We start from the raw sequence: 24,735 nt of genomic DNA on the forward strand, positions 1-24,735 counted from the left end.
TTCACGTTTGCACCCTCTTCTGCAACCTAATATGCAGTTGTTCTGTTTTTATGTGTCTCATTTTACATGATTTGTAACACTGACTGCCCGGCGTTGCAATTTTTTGTGGCAGCCTACCATCCCACCACCACCTTCTAGACTAGCTCTCTAGCTCCTCTTTTATTCCCTTATACTTACCCTCCATCCCTACTCTTACCCTCCATTCCTCTATTTCTTATTTGCCTCCTCTATTATTCCTTCGTTCTTCTTTCCTCTTTCTTCCACCACCTCTTTCACTCTACCATGTCTCCCTGCTCACATCCCATACCCATACTCTCCCACTGCCCTATTTTGCATTCCTATACACAGTACACCCTTGCGCACCTGTATCTCTGCCAACCCTCCCCACTTTCCACTCTTCCTTTCTCCTGTGCCCTCTGGAACGCCAGATCTGCCTGCAATAAACTGTCTTAAAAACACAAACTCTTTTTATCCAACTCTCTTAACCTCCTCGCCATTATTGAAACTTGGCTCTCCAATTCAGACACTGCTTCCTCTGCTGCTCTCTCCTATGAGTGCCTCTACTTCACCCACTCCACCAGACCTGGTGACCATTCAGAAGGTGCGGTGGGCATCCTCCTATCCCCCAATTGTACTTTTCGAGTCATTCCTCCTGAACTCTTCCTTTCTTTCTCCTCCTTTGAAGTCCACTCTATCCGTCTCTTCTATCCCATCCATCTCCGTGTCTCTGTTATCTACCGTCACCCTGGTCCCACTGCTCAGTTCCTGGACAATTTTGCAGCCTGGCTTTCCCACTACCTTTCCTCTGACCTCCCCTGCATCATCTTAGGCGACTTCAACATCCCAATCGACAGCCCCACTGACTCTGCTTCCATCAAACTACTGCCCTTTCTTCCTTCCTTGGCCTCTCACAATGGACCTCTACCCCCACCCACTGTCTCGGTCACTCCCTTGACTCCTGTACCCCTCCCCACATCCAAATCAACCCATACTAGATGCAACCTAGATGCTGTTGATCCTGCTATTCTCTCTTTTTCTCTCAAAACTCTCCTCTCCGCTCTATGCACCCTGGCCTGCCCAAACTAGACGGCCTTCCTCTATAACCATACCCTCCCCACTGTATTGATGCTGTCGTCCCCGCCTCTCCTGTCCATCTTCGCTGCACCAAACCCCAACCATGACACTCCAAATTTACTGCTTCCTCCAAAAGTGCACTCGTACAGCTGAACACCACTGGAGGAAATCTCGTTCCCCGACTGACTTCCTGCACCTCAAGTTTATCCTCATATCTTACATTTACGTCCTCTCCCTTGCTAAGCAATCCTTCTTGAAATTCCTCATCTCTTCCCAGTCCTCCAATCCCCGCTGCCTTTTTGCCACTTTCCTCCCTGCCAAATCCAGGGGCAATTTCTCCCTACTTATCCTCCTTTCATTCTTCATGTAGGAATCTCGCTGGGTTCTGTTCTGGGCCCTTTGTTCTTTTTTCTGTACACCTTCTCCATGGGTGAACTCATCTGTTCCTTTGACCTCCAATACCACCTCTATGCTGATAACACTCAACACTACCTCTCATCTCCTAATCTCTCACCCTCCCTCCTCTCTCGGGTGTCTGCTTGCCTCTCTGCCATCTCCTCCTGGATGTCCTCAAGATTTCTTAAATGCAACATAGCCAAAACCAAACTCATTGTCTTCCCTCCATCTAGAATCTCCTCCGCCTCCGACCTCTCTATCACTGTTGACACTACCACTATCTCTTCTGCTCCCCAACTCCGCTGCCTGGGTGTCATTCTTGACTCCTCTCTCTCCTTTGCCCCCACAATCATTTTCTTGCCAATCCTGACGCTTTCAGTTATGCAACATTGCTCGCATCTGGCCCCTCCTGTCCTAGGATGTCACAAAATCTCTCATCCACCATCTGATCATCTCTCGTTTGGACTACTGTAACTTCTCCTTACTGGCCTCTCATCTCGCTCCTCTTCGATCTATACTCAATGCCGCAATACATGATGTCAGTTTGAGCTGTTTGGTCCTGTGAAGTTATCTGGTGCAAGTAAATTAAGAGTGAATACTACATAGGCTTAAAAAGCATAAGAAATGTGTATAATTGGAAATATTTGGTCTCACATGTAGTGTCGGTATCCTGTTCCATTGTGTGGTGTGCAGGGCTGCCGAGAGGGGGAAGGGGAGCGGGTACTAATTACCCAGGCCCGGGCATGCCAGCATAAAAAATTTTTGTAATTTTTTTTTTTTCCAAAAGTTAATTTTTTTTCTTGCGTTTTCTTTTGTTTGTTTTTTGCAGCGGGGTGGGCGAGGCTCGGTTGTTGGTGGAGGAGCAGGGTAGTTAAAAACAAACAAACACTCACGTGATCGCGGTGCCGAAGTCCCTCCTCTCTGCTCCATTCAGACTGAATGCTGGGCGTGACGTCATCATGTCACGCCCAGCATTCAGTCTGAATGGAGCAGAGAGGACCAAGAAAGAATAGAGAAGAAAAGGAAAAGGTAAGTAAAGGGAGGAAAACAGGGGGGGGATGCCACTGAAGGGTTACAAAATGGGGGAGGGGCATGGCACAGAGGGGTTAAAAAACGGGAGGGGGCATGGCACAGAGAGGTTAAAAAACAAGGGAGGGGGCATGGCACAGAGGGGTTAAAAAAGGGGAAGGGCAGCATGACGCAGAGGGGTTACAAAACGGGGGGGGGTGCATGGCACAGAGGGGTTAAAAAACAAGGGGGAGCATTTCACAGAGGGGTTAAAAAATGGGGGGGCAGCATGACACAGAGGGGTTAAAAAATGGGGGGGTACATGGCACAGAGGGGTTAAAAAATGGGGGGGCAGCATGACACAGAGGGGTTAAAAAATGGGGGTATACATGGCACAGAGGGGTTAAAAAACGAGGGCGGGGCATGGCACAGTGGGGTTAAAAAACGGGGGGTAGCATGGCACAGTGGGGTTAAAAAACGGGGGCAGCATGGCACAGTGGGGTTAAAAAACAGGGGGGATCATGTCACAGTGGGGTTAAAAAACAGGGGGGATCATGTCACAGTGGGGTTAAAAAACGGGGGGGCTGCATGGCACAGTGTGGTTAAAAAACAGGGGGGATCATGTCACAGTGGGGTTAAAAAACAGGGGGGCAGCATGGCACAGTGTGGTTTAAAAATGGGGCAGCATGGCACAGTGGAGTTACAAAACAGGGGGGATCATGTCACAGTGTGGTTAAAAAACGGGGGCTGCATGGCACAGTGGGGTTTAAAAATGGAGGCAGCATGGCACAGTGAGGTTAAAAAATGGGGGGCAGCATGGCACAGTGGGGTTAAAAAATGGGGGCAGCAAGGCACAGTGGGGTTAAAAAGGGGGGGAGGCATGGCACCGTGGGATTGAAAAAGGGGGGGAGCAGCATAGTATAGTGTGATGAAGGGGAGCCAGGTGAAGGGGACAAAAGCAGCATGGATGGCGCAGTGTGATCATAAGGCATGGCGATGATGAAGAGGCACATTATTGTAATGTTGGAGCTGGAGAAAGGCCTAATTATTAATTGTGGGTGGTATTCATTTAACGCCAGGGTTGTTTGGAATTATCTAAATGTAGCCATTTTTTCCCAAATAGGGCCCCCAGCATTCCAGGATCCAGACAAGCTAAAGAAACCTGCAGCCACAGGTGGTGAAAGTGAGAAGAACAGGTAGGAGAGAGCAGGACAATATGTGAAATGTTGTGATTCTAGTAGGGACAATGCCAATTGTTGGTGAGTGTTGTGCCCAATGTAAGGTGCAGGCCAAGACTGAACTCTTTGTGTAAAGCCACGCCCCAATGGCGCATTTTTCACGCCTCCAAATGAATGACCACAGCTCCGAAAAATTTTGCGGCGCATTTTTTTTTAGCATACTTGACTATAAGGGGGGCCCCATGAATTTGTTGTTCCGGGGCCCTGAATACCTCTTGGCAGCCCTGGTGGTGTGTTTAATTCAGAGACATGACACCTCCCAGACTAACAGATTAAAACAGCATGTCACGATAACAGCTATAGGATGGCACCAAATGGGGGCTTCAAAGAGGACAGTGCTGTGATCATTATAAGTTCGGTTCTCATGATTTCATAAATGTCACTAAAATACACATCAAAGCCATATTGTTCCTAACCCTAACCCACCGCAGCAACCCGCACCACAACTCAACTGGCCAGCTTCTCATCCCCTTGATGCCGACCCAGCGGGGGACACGCACAACAACATGAGACTGCTCCAACTGCTGGCAGAATATTTTATATTGGTGATTCCTTCCAAACGTCCAGCAAGACGACTAGGATCAGGCACCAGCTCACACCTAGTCGGGAACAAGCCGGAGCTCCTGTAACACACAGGAACCTCACTACTGGACTGGTCACTGGTTAAACTCCAAACCACTGGCGACATTGGCCTCCTTACACTCAGAGTTGGACAGGACTGCTGAGACCTGTGAAATCCTCTTGACCACCGCCCCTGGGTGCCTGTCCTACAAGCTTCCTCTTTACTAAAGATAAAGATATCTGCTGCTTTGCATCTCCTATCGGTTTACTGAGCGCTCCCCATAACAATGTATGGGGAGTGCTCAGTAACGCTATTTAACAATGAATGTAATTAACTTTTCAAATATGATAATGTACGTCAGCTGAAGCTGGCGTACATTATCATTAATGAAAAGTTTCAGTGCTGTCAGCTCTGCCCCGTTCATCGCATGCTGCTTCAGAACCGAAGAGGCAGTGGTAAGTATGATTTCCACTTCACAGGAACAGCAGTTTTTCGGAACTGCTGTTCCTGTGTTGCTTTTTTGATAAATATGAGAAATAGTTCAATCCCTATCAATGCGATAAGGATTGAAAACTATTTTTCATATTCTGCAAGTTTTGATAAATGTGCCCCATTGTCCTTTCAAGAATAACCGGCTGCATACGTTTCTCCCCATTACACCTGTCAGTCACAAGTGGTGGTATTTCCTCGCTGATTTCCGGGAATGCTCATCGGACTGTCTGCGTCCGGAATGGGACTGACCCTTTTTGCCCCCTCTCTCCCTGAGATCTTGGACACCTACTTTCAACAACTTCATGTTCCATCAGAGACGGTACAGCGACCACTTGTCCTTCACACTGAACTGCTCCATTCTCTTCAGTCGTCCAAGAACACTGGATGGTTGGCTCCATATTCATTGCACATTAAATAGCTTGGCGTGCATGGCTCTACAAACCGTCAGACAACTATCCTTTGATACCTGAGAGAGACACCGACATCCGAATTACTATTACTCCCTTCATGACTGGACAATCTCAATCTATTTTACCAGAAGTTCTGTCACTATCAGGTCATATTGAAGCTCTCTTTTAAACTGTATAATCGACTAATGGTGATGCATTCCTAACACTGCATATAAGGTTAAATAATCTCTGCTTTACTGTTATTGGTGTTTGCATGATTGTAGCTCCATGAGCTGTGTTTATATGTAAACAAGAAATTGGTTACTCAATCCACCAGATAACTAACTACACTACAGACTAACTTCCTTATAAGTTTATCTAAATTGTTCAATTGCTTAAAAAGAAACCCATTCCACACAAAACTATATTACCCTTTGTATCCAACATTATAGAATCTGTATCCCGATATTTTTTTGTTGCTCCCACAATTGTGATTTCACAAAGTGATCTGCACCATACTCTATTGAACTTCTGAGATTTGTAGTTGCATAATAGGCTATCTTTTCCACCTGGTACCAGTACCGCTCATCTCTTTCCACAACCCTATACTTTACACAAAAATGTAAAATCCACGTTCTTATCTCTCCCTCCTACTCTTCTTGTTACAGGTGAAAGAGTTAATCTAGATAGCTCAGTCACAGTAGCCCGAGATTTGTGTTTTGTAATTTTGTAACAAATCCACAACCAAACATACAGCCAGTCGGGATAAGCAAACTAAAACAAATAAACCTAAATCCGGGAAAAAATAGACCTGCCCCCTCTACAGACTCTCCACAGGAGAGGTGGAAGAGCTGGACCAGACACTACCTTTGACTTTTTTCCCTGCCCCGAATGCAGATACAGCCCAAGACATACTCAATATTTTACTACCTATCTTAGACAGAAAAATTTGAGGCTTTACAAACCTCACTAAACACCCCCATAGCCAAAATTCTAAAAATACGGGTAGAATATATCTACGCTCAAACACACTAGCGATGTTGAAAATGGTATGTTAACTTTACAAAATAATTTGGAGAGTAATTTCTGACAATTTCCCAACTGCAAGAAAAGATTGAAGATTTGGAAAACCGTAGCCTCAGAAATAATCTTCGGTTTATTGGTAGTCCAGAATCAATAAAATGTCTTGAATTGTTTTCTTTTCTTAGCCTGGATCTAATGGTGGCCTTGAGCCTACATGATGAGATTGAATCCCCGCGTATTGAACATGCTCATTGCTTGGGCCCGGTCAGGGGAAACACTGCATCTAGACCCCGTCCTGTTCTGGCGAGACTTCTAGATTTCAAGGATAAAGAAAAAAGCCTAACAACCTATAGATGTCTAAAAAACTTGGTGGTCAATGACAGCAGCATACTGATCTTTCATTATTATTCGGTCATGCTCACGCAAAAACGCAAAGAATTCACACCATTCATTCCAGAGATCCCTGGTTATTAGGTTTGGTTAGGTAAATTATAGAAAATGGTTTGAGGTTTGTAAATTGCTATGCAAGAAGTGATTTGACCACACCAAATAAACACAATTCGCAGCTGCAAAGCTGGGCCAATTGCTAGCCCCTAATCAAAAACAAACACAGATCAAAAAGAAAAATCAGCGCTGAATAGTAATATATAGGTGTGGCCTTAACTAGAAAAATCAAAGGAAGCCATGGCAGGATGCATAAAACCAGAGATAATAGTATATAATAAAATATATTTTTAATGTCTCAATAAATATAATACATAGGCCCCATAAATTGGTAATTGAAACCAAACATTTAAAAAACACTGGGACTAAAAGTTGCATAAATGAAATCACAAATGGTGTCTATAAACGGACTAAATTGATGAGATAATTAAGTAAGTTGTATAATTTACTTCCTATGCAAGTCCTAAGCTAGTGACATTCCATCAGGATCTGGACGTGGAATACCATTAATATACCAGCATTACTTTGGTTGCTATGTATCTTCCAATTTATAGGTTAATTTGCTGGATATCTTGGGAGGGATTTTATTGTTATTTTTATTATATTTTAATATGAACTACCATATATTTATTAGTTACATGGACATATGATGAATCTGATCAAGGAGTTTTACTGTCAACTTTGACAAATCGACAGTGCTCTATCTTAATGATAAAATTATACCTCCTCATTGGGCAAAGGATATAGCACTTAATTGGGATAGATCTACCATACCATACCTAGGCATTCACCTACCAAAAGATATTCACTCACTCTATTACCTAAATATCTCTAAGGCGATAATGGAGACCGAACGGGAGTTGTATGGGTGGGATCATCTGTGTCTTACAGCGGTAGAATAAATCTAATTAAGATGATTACATTTTCTAGATTACATTTTCTAGACTTCTATATCCCCTCCAAGTTTGCCCCACGCATTCAGATACAGCCAGAATAGACTCGGCTTTTCGCCGCTTCATCTGGAATTCCAAAAAGTCCTGCATAAGCCTGATAAAACTACAGAAAACTAGAACGCAAGGACGTCTCAATCTACCGAATGTCACTTGTTATAATCGGTTAGCTAAAATGAGACACCTCAGGGACTGCTTACACAACACCTAGACCTCTACATCACTCATTTGGTAAATTTTGTTTCTCTGACCCCGGAATGGGCCATCTTCGGGATTTCTCCTATGTAATTTAAGATGGGAAAAAGATGCAGAAAATTATTATTAGCAATCTCGGCAGCTGCCAGAAAAAGCATACTCCAGGACTGGGCCCAGACTGCCCCCTCCGGTATTTTTGCCTTTTCATAGAAAAGCTATATATATTCCACATGGACTGGATTGAAACTACTCTACAAAAGGAGTTCAAGGTGGAGCATTTCTTTGCAATTTGTGAGAGCCTGATAGACATCAATCCCCACAATCTTAGAACACAACTTTGGCTTTCACCATACATCTTATTGAGGATATGCGCTAGGGATCCCCCAAAAACACTTCCCTCTCCTCACTTAACTGGCTGAGGTGACCCCCCTTTTTCCTACATTTCCCACAGTGCTGCAATAATTGATTGAAATCACCTCTATATTTCTCTTATTAGGTCCTATTGTTACAATGCTTGATTACTGTGAACACTTACTCTTATCATGTGATTGTATAATATTTAAATATGTACACTCTATGTAATGGACATGTTATTTTTCTTTTCTAATGGATCTGCCTCATGTAACCTTGCCTGATCTTTGTATATTGGACTGCTTGTATTATGTTGTTTTGCAAATAGAACCTCAATAAAAACTGTCACTAAATTGAGAAAAACTATTTTACTTATCTTTGGTTTGGACCTGGTGCAGACCTGCCTCTATCACTAGTCTGTTACTGGATATCAACATAATAACGGTAAAGAACAAGACTCAATGATGGACTTCCGACCCTTCTTTATCTACTCATAGTAATTCTAATCTACATCAATTACATTCAGTTGTGCAGTACAAAAATAAATATAATTAGCGATAAAAAGTTTTACACAAAATACACTATTTGCAGCTAGCGCTTATACACACAGCCAAAGGTGGACCTACTATAGTAGCAGGGGATGCAGCTGCTACAGGGCCCACAAATAGAGGGACCTCCAAGCGTATATGTGTTTTTCAGTTGAAGAACTGAAGCTGTGTGTGAGATCACTGTTCCTCAGCCATCCAAATGTGAACAGGAACTAGGCAAATCATGTACATGGGGACACTTACAACATTTTGCTTTGGGGCCAACAAATGTCTAGTTACTCCCCTGCACACAGCTCAACAAAGTAATGACACAATGTGAACAGTAAAATCTATTACAGGAAATTAACCCTTGCTGGCAGAGAAACACAAAAGTCAGCCTCTAGCCTTACACCTTTCCAATGCCATATTTGGAGCCATCATTTATCTGACGACAAATGCATTTGTAATTTTGTCAATAAAAATTGCATGTTCTTGGTATACATTAACAAATCTAAGCTACATTGATCTATGGTCGCTTGGGGCTTTTCTTTGACCTCTCAGGAGTCTCTATAAATTAGGCTACTGACATGAATAACTATAATTTCCAATGCCCTGTATTTTTTTCACACAGGGGAAGCACAAGTAATAATTAAATCAACTCTGTTAAACACCTGAAGCTTCCCCTTTAATTACAGGTTGACATGGCCTAACTACTTAAAATGTATGTAAGTAAGGTAACATGCCAGACATCCTTGTGACATGACACACTGAGGAACCTCCATGCCATTCTACACATGATCAGACTTTGGCATCCAGAATTCATGCAATTTATAAGCTCACGATAAGGCACACCTTTTAAATGTGTATCTGTTTACACACAGATGTACAAACCTTGTCCCCAGTCTTCAAAGAGAAACAGTTCTGTTTTAAGTAAGTATATGCAATTGTTTGCTAATGGAAGTTTGTAACTCTCAAAAATGTTTGAAATCAGTTAGCACTGGAACTCAGATGTGACATAGGGAATTTCTTCCTACATAACACTACAATTTAAATACATTTATTTTTATTATGCTTTTATCTCTACATTTCTATGTTCTACAAATGTTATTTTCACTGGGTGGATTTAATGTTTGTATTAACTTGCTATTTGATTTTTTATGAAACTGAACTCATCCTTTAAGTTATGAAATGAAGCTAGCATTCTAAAGCTCAGACAGCTAGTATAAATTATTATCAGACACAGGTCAAAACTTCAATTAACAACATGTTGAAAATTTGAACAAAGAGCATAGTTTTATATGTTGGCACATTGAGACATAACACAAAAATGTATGTCGTTTTGTAACAGTTTTATCTAGCATATATACATTGTCCAGTAATGCCTTTTCTGTAAACTCTCTAATACCGAAATCTAAAAAGTACATTTACTGTATGTTAACATGTTCCCTATATACAATAAATACAAGGAAATAGAGTTCAGCCCCGTAGTAAAGTCTGTTTGTGAGAATACCATGTGCAGTTTAAAAGTAGTTTGTAATGGCAACAGCCCCCATTCTTTCTTTCAAGAGAGAACGAGAGAGCAGCTGTCTCTACTGGTCCCCTCCATACTTCTTTGGCATATGCATTAAGTGGGAACTACCCAACTAGATACATAGACGTATGATAAGGATAATCCACTGTTATATAACATATTTTCACAAAACAGACGTTACTATGGTACAGCCCTTCCATTTTCCTTTCCTATGTTTATTTTGAGGAATCCAGATCCAGTAGTCTACTGATTATTTGATATAGTAAATATTTATCTTCTGAATGTAACATATTGAGAGAACTATTATCTCTCACGTCAACTGTAATAATTTATGCAAACCATAAGTAAAGTGCAATATCTATTAATGATTTTCAAGTTCATGGGCTATTCCTTTGAATTATAACAGTTTTGAATTTATTTTTGTTGCATACCCCTATATGTAATACCTGAACACCAGGTGCTGTAAACCATTGCATCAAGTATTTAATGCACATTGCTGTTAAACAATCTGTTTGGTAATGTCCTATATGTATACGTCTTTCTTGCAGCTTACCTCTTCATCTGTCTGCATGTGTTGGGCTGACGCGTGATCTGCATGTATGAAAAGAGGCATGACATCGGATCGCCATCTTAACCCTTTTAGCAAATTCTGTGGACTGTGGATTTGTCAGATGCTATCAGCGTTTGTGATACTTATTGTTGCTGTTGAGAAAGACCCATTGCAAAGCACTTTACTCAGAAATAAAATCCTCTACCTAAGAAATGAAACATTGTCAGGCTTTGTAAGACCTGGTTATGGATGTGTCAACAATGTCTTTTACCTAAAGTGAGTTGATATTAACCATTTCATAAAGCAGTAGATGATATATAAACACACTACAACATGCAAGTAAATAAAACAATATAGTATAACAATATAGTTAGACTGATAGCAATTTGCAGTTTTAGGATTAGTGCAATGTGTATTAATTCAAATACATTTTAATGCTGATCCAAATAAAAGTATATATTAGAATATGCATAATATTTGTAGTTTTTACATGATAAAATAAATAATACAAGTGTAGAAAGACAAACATTAGACATTTCAAAAAGTATTTACTGCTTGTTTTGTCTGAGAAAATCTAAGATCGCATCCATTCTCTTTGTGGTTAATTTCTTGAAAGAAAAATAATTGGAGTTCAGCTACAATATTATATTCTGTTAATCTTAAACAGTTTATATAATTTAAAATGAACATGGATACATTAGGAGACATGACCTCTGTGTAATTACAGGACACTACATCATTATAGAGTCTTATTTTATTTATCTCTGGAAGAAAAACTACTTTTATTCAACATCAATGTCAGACCAACCCATGGCTCACATATTTCTGATTCCTACGCTAAACAAGAGCTTTTAGACCATCATATTCTAGGAACACAATTTCAAGAAACATCACTGGGATCAGAGCTAACTGAAAGGTTATCTCCACATTACTTTTCTCTTCTGGTTACCGAAGATTGGCCAAAAAGTTCACATTGCTTTATTGTAATTGCGATTTTCCTCTATAGATTCAAACTGGTAAGTGATCATCGGGCCTATTTATTAAACATGTGCATAGGGAGGCAATACGTATATTTATTTCTTTTTGCTGCTTAATTTTCTTTATAACTAACTTTATTTTATCTATCTAATTTATCCAGAGCAATAACCATTACTTATCAATCTGGAGTGCCCAGTCTGCTCTACTGAGCATACGACTACAGCAAAAATACAGTATATATAAATATATACATAAAATATATATATATATATATATATATATATATATATACACACATACATACACATTTTATATATATATATATATATATATATATATATATATATATATATATATACGTATCTATACACGTGTATATACATATATATATATATATACACATATATGTATAGACACATACATATACACATATATATTTATATATATATATATATATATATATATATATATATATATATATTAGTTGGACATTTTTTATATTTTTGTTCTCTCTCCCCAGATAGTTATATTTAAATAATATTTAATATTACATAAATGAAACTTCACTGGGGACAGTGAAGATGCATTCAAATATATCCCTAGTAGAAACAAAATGTATTTACTCAATTAATATTTTTTTTTCAATTTCCCTTTCTGGTAGCGAAATCCTGAATTGGTGTCAGCAGAAAAATTATTGTGATGGCACCATGATACATGATATATAAGTTACCCCATGCAAAGCTCAGCTTTGATAAGGTCCAGCATGAATCTCATAAGGTGCTTCCACTAGGTTCATGCAGTCTGGTCAGCAGTGCCCTCTTACTTTAGATAGCATATAGGTGGCTGATTACAAGATGTCAGAAGTCAACTGGCCCAATGAGATTTCCTATAGTAAAACTTATTGCAAAACTTCAGTTGTAAAAATAGTTTTATGACTTATCGTGCAGGACACAGCCATTATAGATAGCTGCCTCTGCCTGCCTTCATGTTGTATTATGGGCTATTCAATGCTGCTTGCCACTAAGCAAATTGTTGTCAGCACTGCCTTTGTTGGATATTTTGAGCTTCCTTTTTCAATATGTCTTTCTACTGTCTATGCATGAATCTCATATATGCAACAAATGAAATATGTGTTAGGGTGTGAGACAGGCGTATATCAGTAGCATAGACTGACTAGCTAACATTACTAGCACAAATGTCTACTGCTAAGGTCCCTCAGACATTTCATGTAGGGTTCATATAATTAATAAACTGGCGGACAGGGATGACTTCTGTAGGTAAATGTTCAGAGAAAATGTCTTAACAAGCTATCATAATGTTAAACTCTGTTGTCGACAGAGATAATAGTGGGCTTGTTCAGGGTCATTGAGGTCTATACCATAGGATGAGCAATCATAACCTAATAAGCTCCGAGCGAAACGCGAGTCAGCATCTCGCTCCACTCTGTCCCACTTACTTATCCTGCAATCGCTCCCCAGATTATTATAGGAAGGGTTTATCACTTACTTTTTCTCTGCCATTGATACAAATGTTCATATGTAATTGGCATAATCAAGGGAGAGTAGGAAGTGGAAATAACTTTTCTAACGATTTTGAAAGAGACGAGATTAATACATCAAGTTAACAGTCTACTTTGAGAGTTTCCATGGACAGATTTATTGAAAGGAACAAAAAAGGTACATGATACATGCTTTACATGAATATAATCGAGAACAGCGTATGCAATGAACAGTAATTTTACTTCCCTGAATGTGAAGTATTGGTTGGGAAATTTGAAAAATGATCCCCAGTAACACTGATGGAGCTCCAAAACATAAAAAAATTGTTCTGACTTGGGAACACTATCTATTTACATGTTTTTACTCAACTGTACAAGTACTCCAAGTATTTCACTTTCATTTGTATTTGCTTTCATAAAGCAAACTGTCAGAATTGCATTTTGGTGAATGTTGCTCTTGATACTTTATTTTGTATCAACCCATATTTCACAATGTATATTACTTCAGATGTCCTAACTGTTCCATTTATTATCCAGCAGGTAGCTGCATCTGCCGTAGAAGTACATTTGCTGAACTGGAAAATTAAAAAGGCAGAAGGTCAACACATAATGCTGCCCTCATTTGTAATTCTCTCGCTTACTGCTTTGGTTATTAGCACTGTGATTGGCTTTTTTACCAATTTATTTATAATTGTGGCCCACGGAATGGACAGAGCTAATGGTAGAAATATTAACCCAAGAGAATTAATACTTTTCACACTGGGTCTTTTTAATATTGCCTACCAATTCATCACGGCAGCCAATGACTCTGTGCTATACCTTTGGAGTGACCTATATTTTTCTGACAATGTTTATACCATCTTCTCCATTTTTCTTCTCTTCACAATCTTCTCCAGCTTCTGGTTTACATTCTGCCTTTGTGGGTTCTATTATGTAATGCTTGTTACATTTGATCAAACATTCTTTATGCGTCTCAAGCAAAGCATCTCTGAAATCGTCCCCTGGGTGTTGCTGTCCTCTGTGTTGCTGTCACTCATTATCAGTGTCCCGGTTGCATGGAATATTAAAAAAGAGGAGTACCCTGGTCAAGTAGATGTAAATGTCACTGACAACTCCACAATACAATACAGTACGCCACATATGAGTCTTCAATACCTGCTGGTCACCAGTATAATTGGTTGCTGTATTCCTCTCATTCTGGTTGCCTTTGCCAATGTTCTTATTATAAAGTCCCTTTGTGTCCATGCAAAACATCTTGGGAAGAACACGGGTGGAATGAGTGTACAAAGTGTGGATGCGAGTGTATCTGCTGCCCGTACTGTCACCTCCCTTCTTCTGCTATATATCAGTTTTTATGTTTCACAGATACTACTCATCATGGCTGTATTTGATTTTGAAAGTATATGGTTTTCTGTCTGTTTGGTAGTTATATATGCCTACTCCCCATTACAGTCAATCATTTTAATTCTTGGAAGTCCAAAACTCAAAAGTACATTAGTAAGGTTTGTAGGCTCTTTCGCATGTAGAACAATCAGGCCTCCAAAGGAGAACCTAAATGTAATAAGTGACAAATAACTTGTATTTTCAGGTATTCAACTGGTATAATTATATTTGTCTAAAAATTCATTAACAGAATGGAGTCAAAAATTGGAGACCTACTATGGGGAGAGATGGGAATAGTTTGTTTTTTTATGTTGGGTGAAAATCAAATTCAAGTATAAATGTGAATACCTTGAGTTACTAAATCTTCTGAGTGCTTGTTGCTGACATTTTTACATTTGAAATCAGTTCACATGGCAAATTTCTTCTGTGATTTTGGAGTCCATAACAAAACAAGCAATAATGCAGCTCAGTACACAATATATCAATATATCTGATAGTACACACTATCCAATCATGACATGTAAAAAGATAGTTTCATTGTCTTTTTTGAAATCTAAATGAAGGTCTAAAGAGGGTACATTTTGAAAACTCGTAAAAAGTTAACTTTTACCTAAAAGGGGGAAGGAGGGTGTCCAAATTTGCAAATAGGTTTAAGTAGTTACAACCACAAGATTCAATGGGCACACAAGACCATATGTACAAACTGTACAATGCATTATCTATAAAAGAGGTGTAATTATGAAAACTAGGAGCAAAGTCACTAAATAAAACACAAAAAAAGGCAAAAGGCAGTGTGTGTGATATTTTTACCTTTACAACCCACCCCTTCCAGCATTTGCATGGTGGCCCTGTGCAATACCCATTACCCCCACCCCCCACCCCCGCACAACTTGAGTGAATGTGGCTATTGACCTAGCAGGGGTGGTTACTCGCAGAACTGTTTAAAAAATGTTATCTTAGACTTATATTTAAATAAATGTATAGGGAGGTCCAAAGCAGCAAGGACAGTGTTGCTTACCTGTAATGCTGTGTTGAAAGTCACAGCAAGCAGTAACTTAATAGGCACAAGTCCAGTGTTAGATTCAGGGGGAGATTCACCAGTTCACGGGCCCCCGTCATTACATTAAAGTGTACTGCTCCCTCCTTCTCACTGACTGTCGGGTGCGTCATGATCATCACATTCCAACGCTGTCAGTGAGAAGCCGCTGCCAGAAGAGAAGGCAGAAGAAAAGTAGTCATAGGAAGGTAAGCAAAGAATGAAGAACAGCATGATGAAGGGGCACATTGTGATGAAGGGAGGGAAGTTTGATGATGGGAAACAGTGTGATGAAGGGGACACATTGTGATGAAGGGGACGCATTGTGATGAAGGTGGAACAGTGTGATGAAGGGAAACAGTATGATGAAAGGGCACAGTGTGATTAAGGGGGAACCATATGATGAAGGGGGAACAATGTGATGAAGGAGCACAGTGTAATGAAAGGGGGACATGTGTGAGGCTGAAGGGGATCAATGATGGAGGAGGAGCACTGTGATTATGAAGGGAGTGCAGTGTGAATAAGGAGAGGAACAGTGTGATAGATGGTTTCTATTTAACAAAATTGAATTTTACAAAATAAAATCCTGATTGAAGATGATGATTGCATGTTAATATCCACTGTGACAATATAAATAAGATTGTAAATAAGTGCAACCCTCACCAACATATATTCAAGGCAGCTATTTTATGAGCGAATACTGCAGCCTATCTGTTTATGACATGAAGTGACATATTTTAGTGATTTCCCTTGCCTTCAACAGCTTTTATTATTATTATTATTATTATTATTATTATTATTAATTTTTATTTATAGGGTACCACTAGGTGTTCGTAGTGCTGTACAGGGACAGACGAAATTACAATACGAGGAGAGACAGCATAGTACAGTAAACAATAAGCACAGTAACTCCGAGAGCTCAAAGCACAGCTAGGGGCGGGGGAGGGGAAGGTCCGCATGCGACGGAGCCCAAGAAGGAGGGCACGGATGACAGGGAGACCCCCAGGGGGGAGAGGAGGGAGCGAGAGGGGACGGGGGGAAGAGGGTCCAAGAGGAGAAGGGCAAGGTAGCTGGAGAGCAGAGTTAAAAGTGGTGAAGACAGAGGAGAGGTGACCCTGCTCAAAGGAGCGTACAATATAAGGGGTGTGGTAGACAGACAGGGAGACACGGGGGAGAGGGAGAGAAGGAGGACCGGAGAATAAGGATAAGGGAAGGAGAATGAAGGGGAAGAAGCAGAAGAAAAGGTAGGAAATTAAGTGGGAGACTGGAAGGCTTTAAGAAAAAAATGGGTTTTTAAAGCCCGTTTGAAACTGGACAGATTAGGGGAAGTTCTGATGGAGGGAGGGAGCTTGTTCCAGTGGAGGGGGGCAGCGCGGGCGAAGTCTTGGATACGCGCATGGGAGGAGGTGATCAGGGGGGAAGAGAGGCAACGGTCATTGGCAGATTGGAGATGGCGGGATGGGGCATGAATAGAGAGGAGGGTGGAGATGTAGGGGGCAGTGGAGGGGTGCAGTGGAGTTGGTGAGGGCCTTGTATGTAAGAGTGAGGAGCTTGAAGAGGATTCTGTAGGGGAAGGGGAGCCAGTGAAGGGATTGGTAGAGGGGGGAGACAGACGAGGAGCGGCGAGAAAGGAAGATAAGACATTTGGTGGCATCTTGGGAGAGGAAGGGCCGGATGCGAGCGATGTTACGCAGCTGGAAGCGGCAGGATTTAGCAAGAGAGAGAATGTGGGGGCCAAAGGAGAGAGAGGAGTCGAGGATGACACCGAGGCAGCGAAGTTGGGGGACAGGGGAGATAGAGGTGTTGTCGACAGTGATATAGAGGTCAGAAGGGGGCGAGGTGTGAGCGAGAGGATAGACTATGAGTTCAGTTTTGGCAATTTGAGTTTGAGGAATCGGGAGGACATCCAGGAGGAGATGGCAGAGAGGCAGGCGGGCACCCTAGAGAGGAGGGAGGGAGAAAGATCAGGAGAGGAGAGGTATAGTTGGGTGTCGTCGGTGTAGAGGTGGTAGTTGAGGCCGTAGGAGCTGATGAGTTCACCCAGGGAAGAGGTGTATAAAGAGAAGAGTAAGGGTCCCAGAACAGAGCCCTGAGGGACCCCGACTGGAAGAGTGGACATGGGGAGAGAGACCCAGAGGTGGTGACAGAGAAGGAACGGCCAGCAAGGTAAGAGGTGAACCAGGACAAGACTGAGCCGGAGAGGCCAAAGGAGTGGAGGGTGTGGAGGAGGAGGGGGTGGTCGACGGTGTCGAAGGCTGCAGAGAGATCAAGGAGGATGAGAAGGGAGAAGTTTCCCCTGGTTTTAGCAGAGAGGAGATCATTGGTGACTTTAGCCAGGGCAGTTTCAGTGGAGTGAAGGGGGCGGAAAATAGACTGGAGAGGATCGAGGAGGGAATGTTTAGAAAGGTAGGAGAGGCGGCTGCAGACAAGCCTTTCGAGAATTTTGGAGGCAAAGGGAAGGAGAGATATGGGGCGATAGTTGGAGAGAGAAGTGGGGTCAAGATTAGGTTTCTTAAGAATGGGGGACACGAGAGCATGTTTGAAGGAGATGGGGAAGATGCCGGTGGAGAGGGAGAGATTAAAGAGGTGGGCGAGGTGGGAGCAGGTGGTGGGGGAAAGGGAGCGAAGAAGGTGGGAGGGGATGGGATCCAGGGGACAGGTAGAGGAAGGGGAGGATGAAATGAGAGAGTGGACTTCCACGCCCGTGGTGGGGAGGAAGGAGTAGAGGGGAAGATGGCTGAGGGGGGAGGATGGAGGAGTGGGGGGTGGACGAGAGAGAGGAGGAGGAGATTTCAAGTCGGATGGCCTCAATTTTAGAGGAGAAAAAGGAGGTGAAGTTGGAGGCAGTCAGGAAGGAGGGGGTGGGTGGAGGGGGTGGGGCCAGGAGAGTGCTGAAGGTGGCAAAGAGGCGGCGGGGGTTAGAGGATTGGGACGAGATGAGGGATTTAAAGAGAGATTGTTTAGCGAGTGAGAGGGCAGAGCTGTAGGATGAAAGGATGAATTTAAAGTGGAGGAAGTTAGCCAGGGAGCGGGATTTTCTCCAGTGACGTTCAGCGTTACGGGAGCATTTTTGGAGGAAGCAGGTAAATTTGGAGTGCCAGGGTTGGGGTTTGGAGCAGCGAGGGTGGACGAAGTGGGCAGGTGCGACCGCATCCAGAGCAGAGGTGAGGGTGAGATTGTAGAGGGAGACCGCTTGGTTGGGGCAGGCCAGGGAGGAAAGGGGAGAGAGGAGGGTATCAAAAGAGGAGGACAGAGAGGCCGGGTCAAGAGCGTCGAGATTGCGTATGGACAGAGAAGGTTTGGGCGGGGGGGGGAAGCAGGAGAAGAGGAGAGAGAGAAGGAGAGGAGATAGTGATCGGATAGAGGAAAGGGAGAGATAGAGAAGTCAGAGAGACTACATAGGTAGGAGAAGACAAGATCAAGGGAGTGACCAAGGCAGTGGGTAGAGGAGGAGGTCCATTGGGTAAGACCAAGGGAGGAAGAGAGGGTGATCAGTTTGCTGGAAGCTGGGTCGGTGGGATTGTCCATGGGGAAGCTAAAGTCGCAGCGGATGATGGAGGGGAGGTCGGAGGAGAGGTGGTGAGGAAGCCAGGCAGCAAAGTTGTCAAGGAAGAGGGAGGTGGGGCCAGGTGGGCAGTAGATGACAGTGACACGGAGATGGATGTGGTAGAAGAGGCGGATGGAGTGGGCTTCAAAGGAGGAGAAGGAGAGGGAGGGTTCAGGGGGAATGACACGAAAAGTGCAGGTGTAGGATAGGAGGAAGCCCACCCCACTGCCTGGGAGGGCTCCAGGTCTGGCAGAGTGGGTGAAGGAGAGGCCACCATAGGAGAGGGCGGCGGGGGAGGTGGTGTCAGAATCGGAGAGCCAGGTTTCAGTAATGGCAAGAAGGTTAAGGGAGTTGGATAAAAAGAGGTCGTGGATAGCAGTCAGTTTGTTTTGCGGACTGATCTAGCATTCCAGAGGGCACATGAGAAAGGGGGAGAGGAGAGGGGGAGATGGGGATGAGGTTAGCAAGATGGGCAGTGCGCAGGTGAGGGCGGGGAGGAGCGGGAGAGGTAGGGCGGGGGGAGAGTATGGGTATGGAACAAGAGCGGGGAGGCATAGTTGGGAGAGAGAGTGGGGGTGTGACAAAAGAAAGGACTGAGAAGGACAATGGAATGGAGCAAGAACAAAAGGCAGAGCCAATAGGCAGAGGCAAAAACAATGTAAAGTGCCGTAAGATTAATTAAAATGGAGATGAGTTAAAATGCAATTAAGAAGAGGAAAATACAATACAATCAGATAAAATAAAATTGAAAAGGAAATAAGGTTAGAATGGACTAAGGTAAAATTAGGATGAAAAGCACAAGGTAGTAGAAATAATGGATGGCTGCAGAGAGCCTGTACCAGGAGGAACAGAGTAATTAGCACCGAGGTGAGGGCAGCAATGGGGACTGAAATGGACCAGAGCGGTTAAGTTAACAAGGACTGACAGAGCAGAATATAAAATATGAATGCAGTAGAATACTGTGCAGAAGCTTACAATAAAGTGCAGATGAATGAAATAAATAAATAAAAAAAGCTTCTCTGCTCTTCCTTTGCCTGCACCAGTCTCTCTGATTTTCCCTTGATATAATTATACTATATTGGTAATTACATCACTAGCAATATATTTGTATTATGGTGTCCCCTTTATCATATTTTTCTGGAACTGCACCTGTACGGGTCCGACGGTGAGTCTTGATGCCCAATACCTTGATTCTGCCACAGTCAAAACTCATGAGGCTGCAGGCAAGAGTGGCAAGTTGTGGCCCGATTAACTCAACGAAACACAAAGTAAAATATATTTCTGAAAGAAAAATTGTACTTTTATTAGACATTGACCTTTATATAGAAGTTAGTCAGTTCTCCCCCCTTTACTCCTCTTATGTCAAGACAGTTCTTGACAAATATTTAGAATCGCAGAGCCAGTCTAAAAATATAAAAGTCAGCCAAATTTTAAAACACTTTTTATATACACATAGCCCCATCCCCTTTATACACAGCTTATCCCTCTCAAATACATTATATTCCTTTCAATCCACATCATAACCCTTATCTATTCCCTTCTATCTCTATCAGGGCCGGATTAACCTGAGGTCTAACTGGGCTATAGCCCAGGGGCCTCGGGCATCCAGGGGGCCCTTCAAAGTCCGCAGCAGCATTATTGATCGGTCCGGGGGCGGGTGCGCCCCCAGCCCGATCAATGCCGCTGAGCACTGTCAGTCCAGTCCTCCGTCCCCGGCGCTCAGTACTCTGCTTACTGAGGAGATCTCGCGAGTGAACTCTCGCGAGATCTCCTCAGTAAGGAGCATACAGCGCGCCGGGGACGAAGGACTGGACTGAAAGGTTAGCGCTTTGGGGGGGCCCTCACGGGGGATGGGGGCGGCGGGCGGCTCACAACGGGGGCCTCACGGGGGAATGGAGGCGCCCTTAGCCCAGGGGCCTCCATTCCCTTAATCCGGCCCTGATCTCTATCTCATTCCTCTACTTCATCTTACTCTTCTATCCCCCTCAAACCCACTGTCCATGCTTTATATAATTCCTGAAAAACATTCTACACCCTCCTCAGCAGCATCATTGCCCACTCAATCCACTTTTCCATCTTATTGTCTCCCTCATCATCCTCCCCTCCTCATAATCCCGTCAACATGACTATTTTATCCCCCTCACTAACATACTGCACCCATCTTCTCCCCTTCATACTGTGCAAGCACAGCAGGTTCTCCCCTCCATGTTTTTCCACTCCCAAGGTCCTCACTTCCTTCTTCCATAGTTTTCTCACTTTTCCCCTTCACATGACTGTGGGAACTCCAAAGTGCGGGGCTTCAGTTGAAGCAAGGGGCATAGATTTTGACTCAAATATAAAGAAAGTTTTGTTTAATTATTATTTCTATGTAGTCCAATAAAAAAAATGTTTCAGTCATTTCAATTTGTATTTATTGGATGTGCTAATATGAAATTTGCTTCATGAAAGGCACAGTTGGGGGAGATAAATCTGAAACACCCACATATGAGAGAAGGTCTTTCCTGGAAACATAACAAGAACAATGGTGGTGTTTCAAATTGGTTGTTTTGCCGCAGCCACATTTTTATAGAAATATATTTCTTTATAAATCCATTTGATAAATCAGATGGGAAAACTTTGAACAGTAACCCCTAGTCAAATGCTTCCTCTTCCCCTCCTCCCCACCCCAACCCACTCCTCCCCTCCGGCCTCCCCTGATTCCCACTGGCTGTTGGGCATGATATCATTTTCATGTACCAACTGTGTCAGTGAGGAGTTGCAGTGGGAGGAGATGGCTGCCGGCAGATGAGAAGACAGGAGCCAGGTAAGTAGATTTGTATTTATGCAGGGGGACAGAGTGCAGAAAGGGGGACAGAGAGCCTGCAGAAAGCTGGACAGAGAGCATACAGAAAGGGGGACAGAGAACGTGCAGAAAACATGACAGAGAGCCTGCAGAAAGGGGGACAGAGAGCCTGAGAAATGGGGTGCAGAGAGGAGGACAGAGAGCGTGCAGAGAAGGGGAGAGCAAGGAGAAAGGGGGATAGAGTGTGTTCTGAGGGGGACAGCGTGCAGAAAGGGGAACAGAGAGTGTTCTGAGGGGGACAGCGTGCAGAAAGGGGGACAGAGAGTGTTCTGAGCATGCAGAAAGGGGGAGAGTGTTCTGAATGGGATAGAGTGTGTTCTGAGGGGGACAGAGTGTGTTCTGAGGGGGACAGCGTGCAGAAAGGGGAACAGAGAGTGTTCTGAGGGGGGCAGCGTGCAGAAAGGGGGACAGAGTCTATTCTGAGGGGGACAGAGTGTGTTCTGATGGGGACAGCATGCAGAAGGGGGGACAGAGAGTGTTCTGAGGGGGACCACGTGCAGAAAGGGGGACAGCGTGCAGAAAGGCGGACAGAGTGTGTTCTGAGAGGTACAGCGTGCAGTAAGGAAGACAGAGTGTGTTCTGCGGGAGACAGAGTGTGTTCTGAGGGGGACAGCATGCAGAGAGGGGGAGAGCGAGTGTTCTGAGAGGGACAGCGTGCAGAAAGGGGGACACCGTGTGTTCTGAGCATGCAGAAAGGGGGAGAGTGTTCTGAAGGGGACAGAGTGTGTTCTGAGGGGGACAGTGTGCAAAAAGGGGGACAGAGTGTGTTCTGAGGGGGACAGCGTACAGAAAGGGGGACAGTGTGCAGAAAGGGGTACAGTGTGCAGAAAGGGGGACAGTATGTTCTGAGAGGGACATGTGCAGAAAGGAGGACAGAGTGTGTTCTGCAGGAGACAGAGTGTGTTCTGAGGGGGACAGTGTGCAAAAAGGGGGACAGAGTGTGTTCTGAGGGGGACAGCGTACAGAAAGGGGGACAGTATGCAGAAAGGGGTACAGTGTGCAGAAAGGGGCACAGTGTGTTCTGAGAGGGACAGCGTGCAGAAAGGAGGACAGAGTGTTTCTGCGGGAGACAGAGTGTGCTCTGAGGGGGACAGCGTACAGAAAGGAGGACAGAGTGTGTTCTGAGGGGGACAGCGTACAGAAAGGAGGATAGATTGTGTTCTGAGGGGAACAACATGCAGAAAGGGGGACATTTTTATTTATATTGTTTTAGCATAACAATAGAAAAGGACAACAGTGGAGGGGACAATTAACAAAGCCACAATCCTATGTCAACTGAGGATATACTAAACATTAATACAAGGAAAGCAGGACAGTAAAAAAGGCTATTCTTACCAATACGTCCTGGAGAAAAAACAGGGCAATTTAACCAAGTGTCACAAGTATGGCAGAGAACATAATATTAAGTTTATATATATGTAATGATTCACTTATCAATTTGAAATGATTGAGGGGGGAAAGCACTCCCGGGTTATAACAATACAATATCCTCTGCTAGCCTCAAATAAAAGTACTGGGTTAAAAAAAAGCATTAAGCGCTTCACCTCCCACACTATTCATATGCATAGTCAGATGGAAATGAATGATACTTGACTATAATGTTTTTGCTAATCTAAAAATCACAGTCCTGTGTTGGTTGTCATCCTCAGGTCCATAATCAATATATAGTTCCCAATGTATTTAAATTTCACAGTTCATTCAATGCTTCCCAAGGAATTTCAAATAGCACTTTGCACAGACAATATGGGCATAGTTATACAAAGCAGTGGGTGTGGCATTATTTGGGGTGTGTTTCTGTACACAAGATCAATTTTAAGAACACATGAACCTAGCAATCTCTTGCCATGACCAGCATATTGTGACCACAATGTCCAACATGAATATGTTCCTGATGGTATACAGTACAAAATATATACACCAGCCACAACAGTGTCCAGTATAGTGAACTGTGGCCAGTAGAGTGTGCAACTCCAATTGTGTCCAATACAGTATACATTATCCCCAGCACACTATACAAACTTCACTATGTCTAGCAGTAAGATGTTCCGTAATATGATGCCCAGGAGTGCCCAGCAGACATTCAATGCTCAATCCATGTCTCCTCCTTCCTTGCCCCCCTCCCTTCACCTGTGTCCTAGTTCTCCTGGCAGGTAAGTAGAACCTAGTTGTTCATCTTCATTACATGAGGTGTGGCACTTAACAGTACAAGGGCACTGGTACAATTTACACAAACCCCCATACATCTATAAATAAATCTGCTTGCATTTTGGTGCTGGTATGTTGCCATGGCCAAGTGTTCTTATGGAGGATATGTGACATGTACTTTCACAATACTGATCACGTGCACCAAGTTAAACTTAGCTCAACTGGAGCAGAGGCTTTTTTAAAAAAAAGTATGTTAGAAAAATATAACTTTGTTTGTCCCTTATTAAAATATTAAGCAATCAAAATGGTTTCAACTGTAAATGTCACTGTGAAGCAAACATCAATCAAATATTGCTTAACAATGGTATGTACCATCAAACCTGATTGCTCCACTTTTTAAACTATTTTATTTATGATGTTTCAGCGTAAAAATAGAAAAGAACAACATACCCTTAGTGGAGGGGAAAATAAACAAAGCCATAAACCTATGTCAACTAAGGAGGACATACTAAACATTAATATATAGACAGCTGGGCAATACCAAGGCTTTTCTTACCAACATGTCCTGGAGAGAAA

The 24,735-nt window shown here is 42.9% G+C and overlaps 1 protein-coding gene and 1 long non-coding RNA gene across 2 annotated transcripts; one reads left to right on the plus strand and one right to left on the minus strand.

Moving 5' to 3' along the window:
• Positions 1-9,886: 9,886 nt before the first annotated feature.
• LOC142108465 (uncharacterized) lies at positions 9,887-20,447 on the minus strand. Its single transcript, XR_012680157.1, has 4 exons — positions 20,322-20,447; positions 15,608-15,794; positions 11,283-11,338; positions 9,887-10,771 (listed from the first exon to the last, which is right to left on the minus strand). It is a non-coding gene; the product is annotated as an uncharacterized LOC142108465 (long non-coding RNA).
• Positions 14,143-14,781, plus strand: LOC142109007 (taste receptor type 2 member 40-like). Its single transcript, XM_075192993.1, has one exon. It carries the CDS (start codon positions 14,143-14,145, stop codon positions 14,779-14,781), a length of 639 nt encoding a protein of 212 aa, XP_075049094.1.
• Positions 20,448-24,735: the final 4,288 nt, after the last annotated feature.

This window comes from Mixophyes fleayi, chromosome 1 (genome assembly GCF_038048845.1).
Source record: "Mixophyes fleayi isolate aMixFle1 chromosome 1, aMixFle1.hap1, whole genome shotgun sequence".
Taxonomy (NCBI): domain Eukaryota; kingdom Metazoa; phylum Chordata; class Amphibia; order Anura; family Limnodynastidae; genus Mixophyes; species Mixophyes fleayi.

Coding starts and splice junctions, on each gene's coding strand:
- LOC142109007 (XM_075192993.1), top strand. CDS start 14,143: ATGCTTGTTACATTTGATCAAACATTCTTTATGCGTCTCAAGCAAAGC.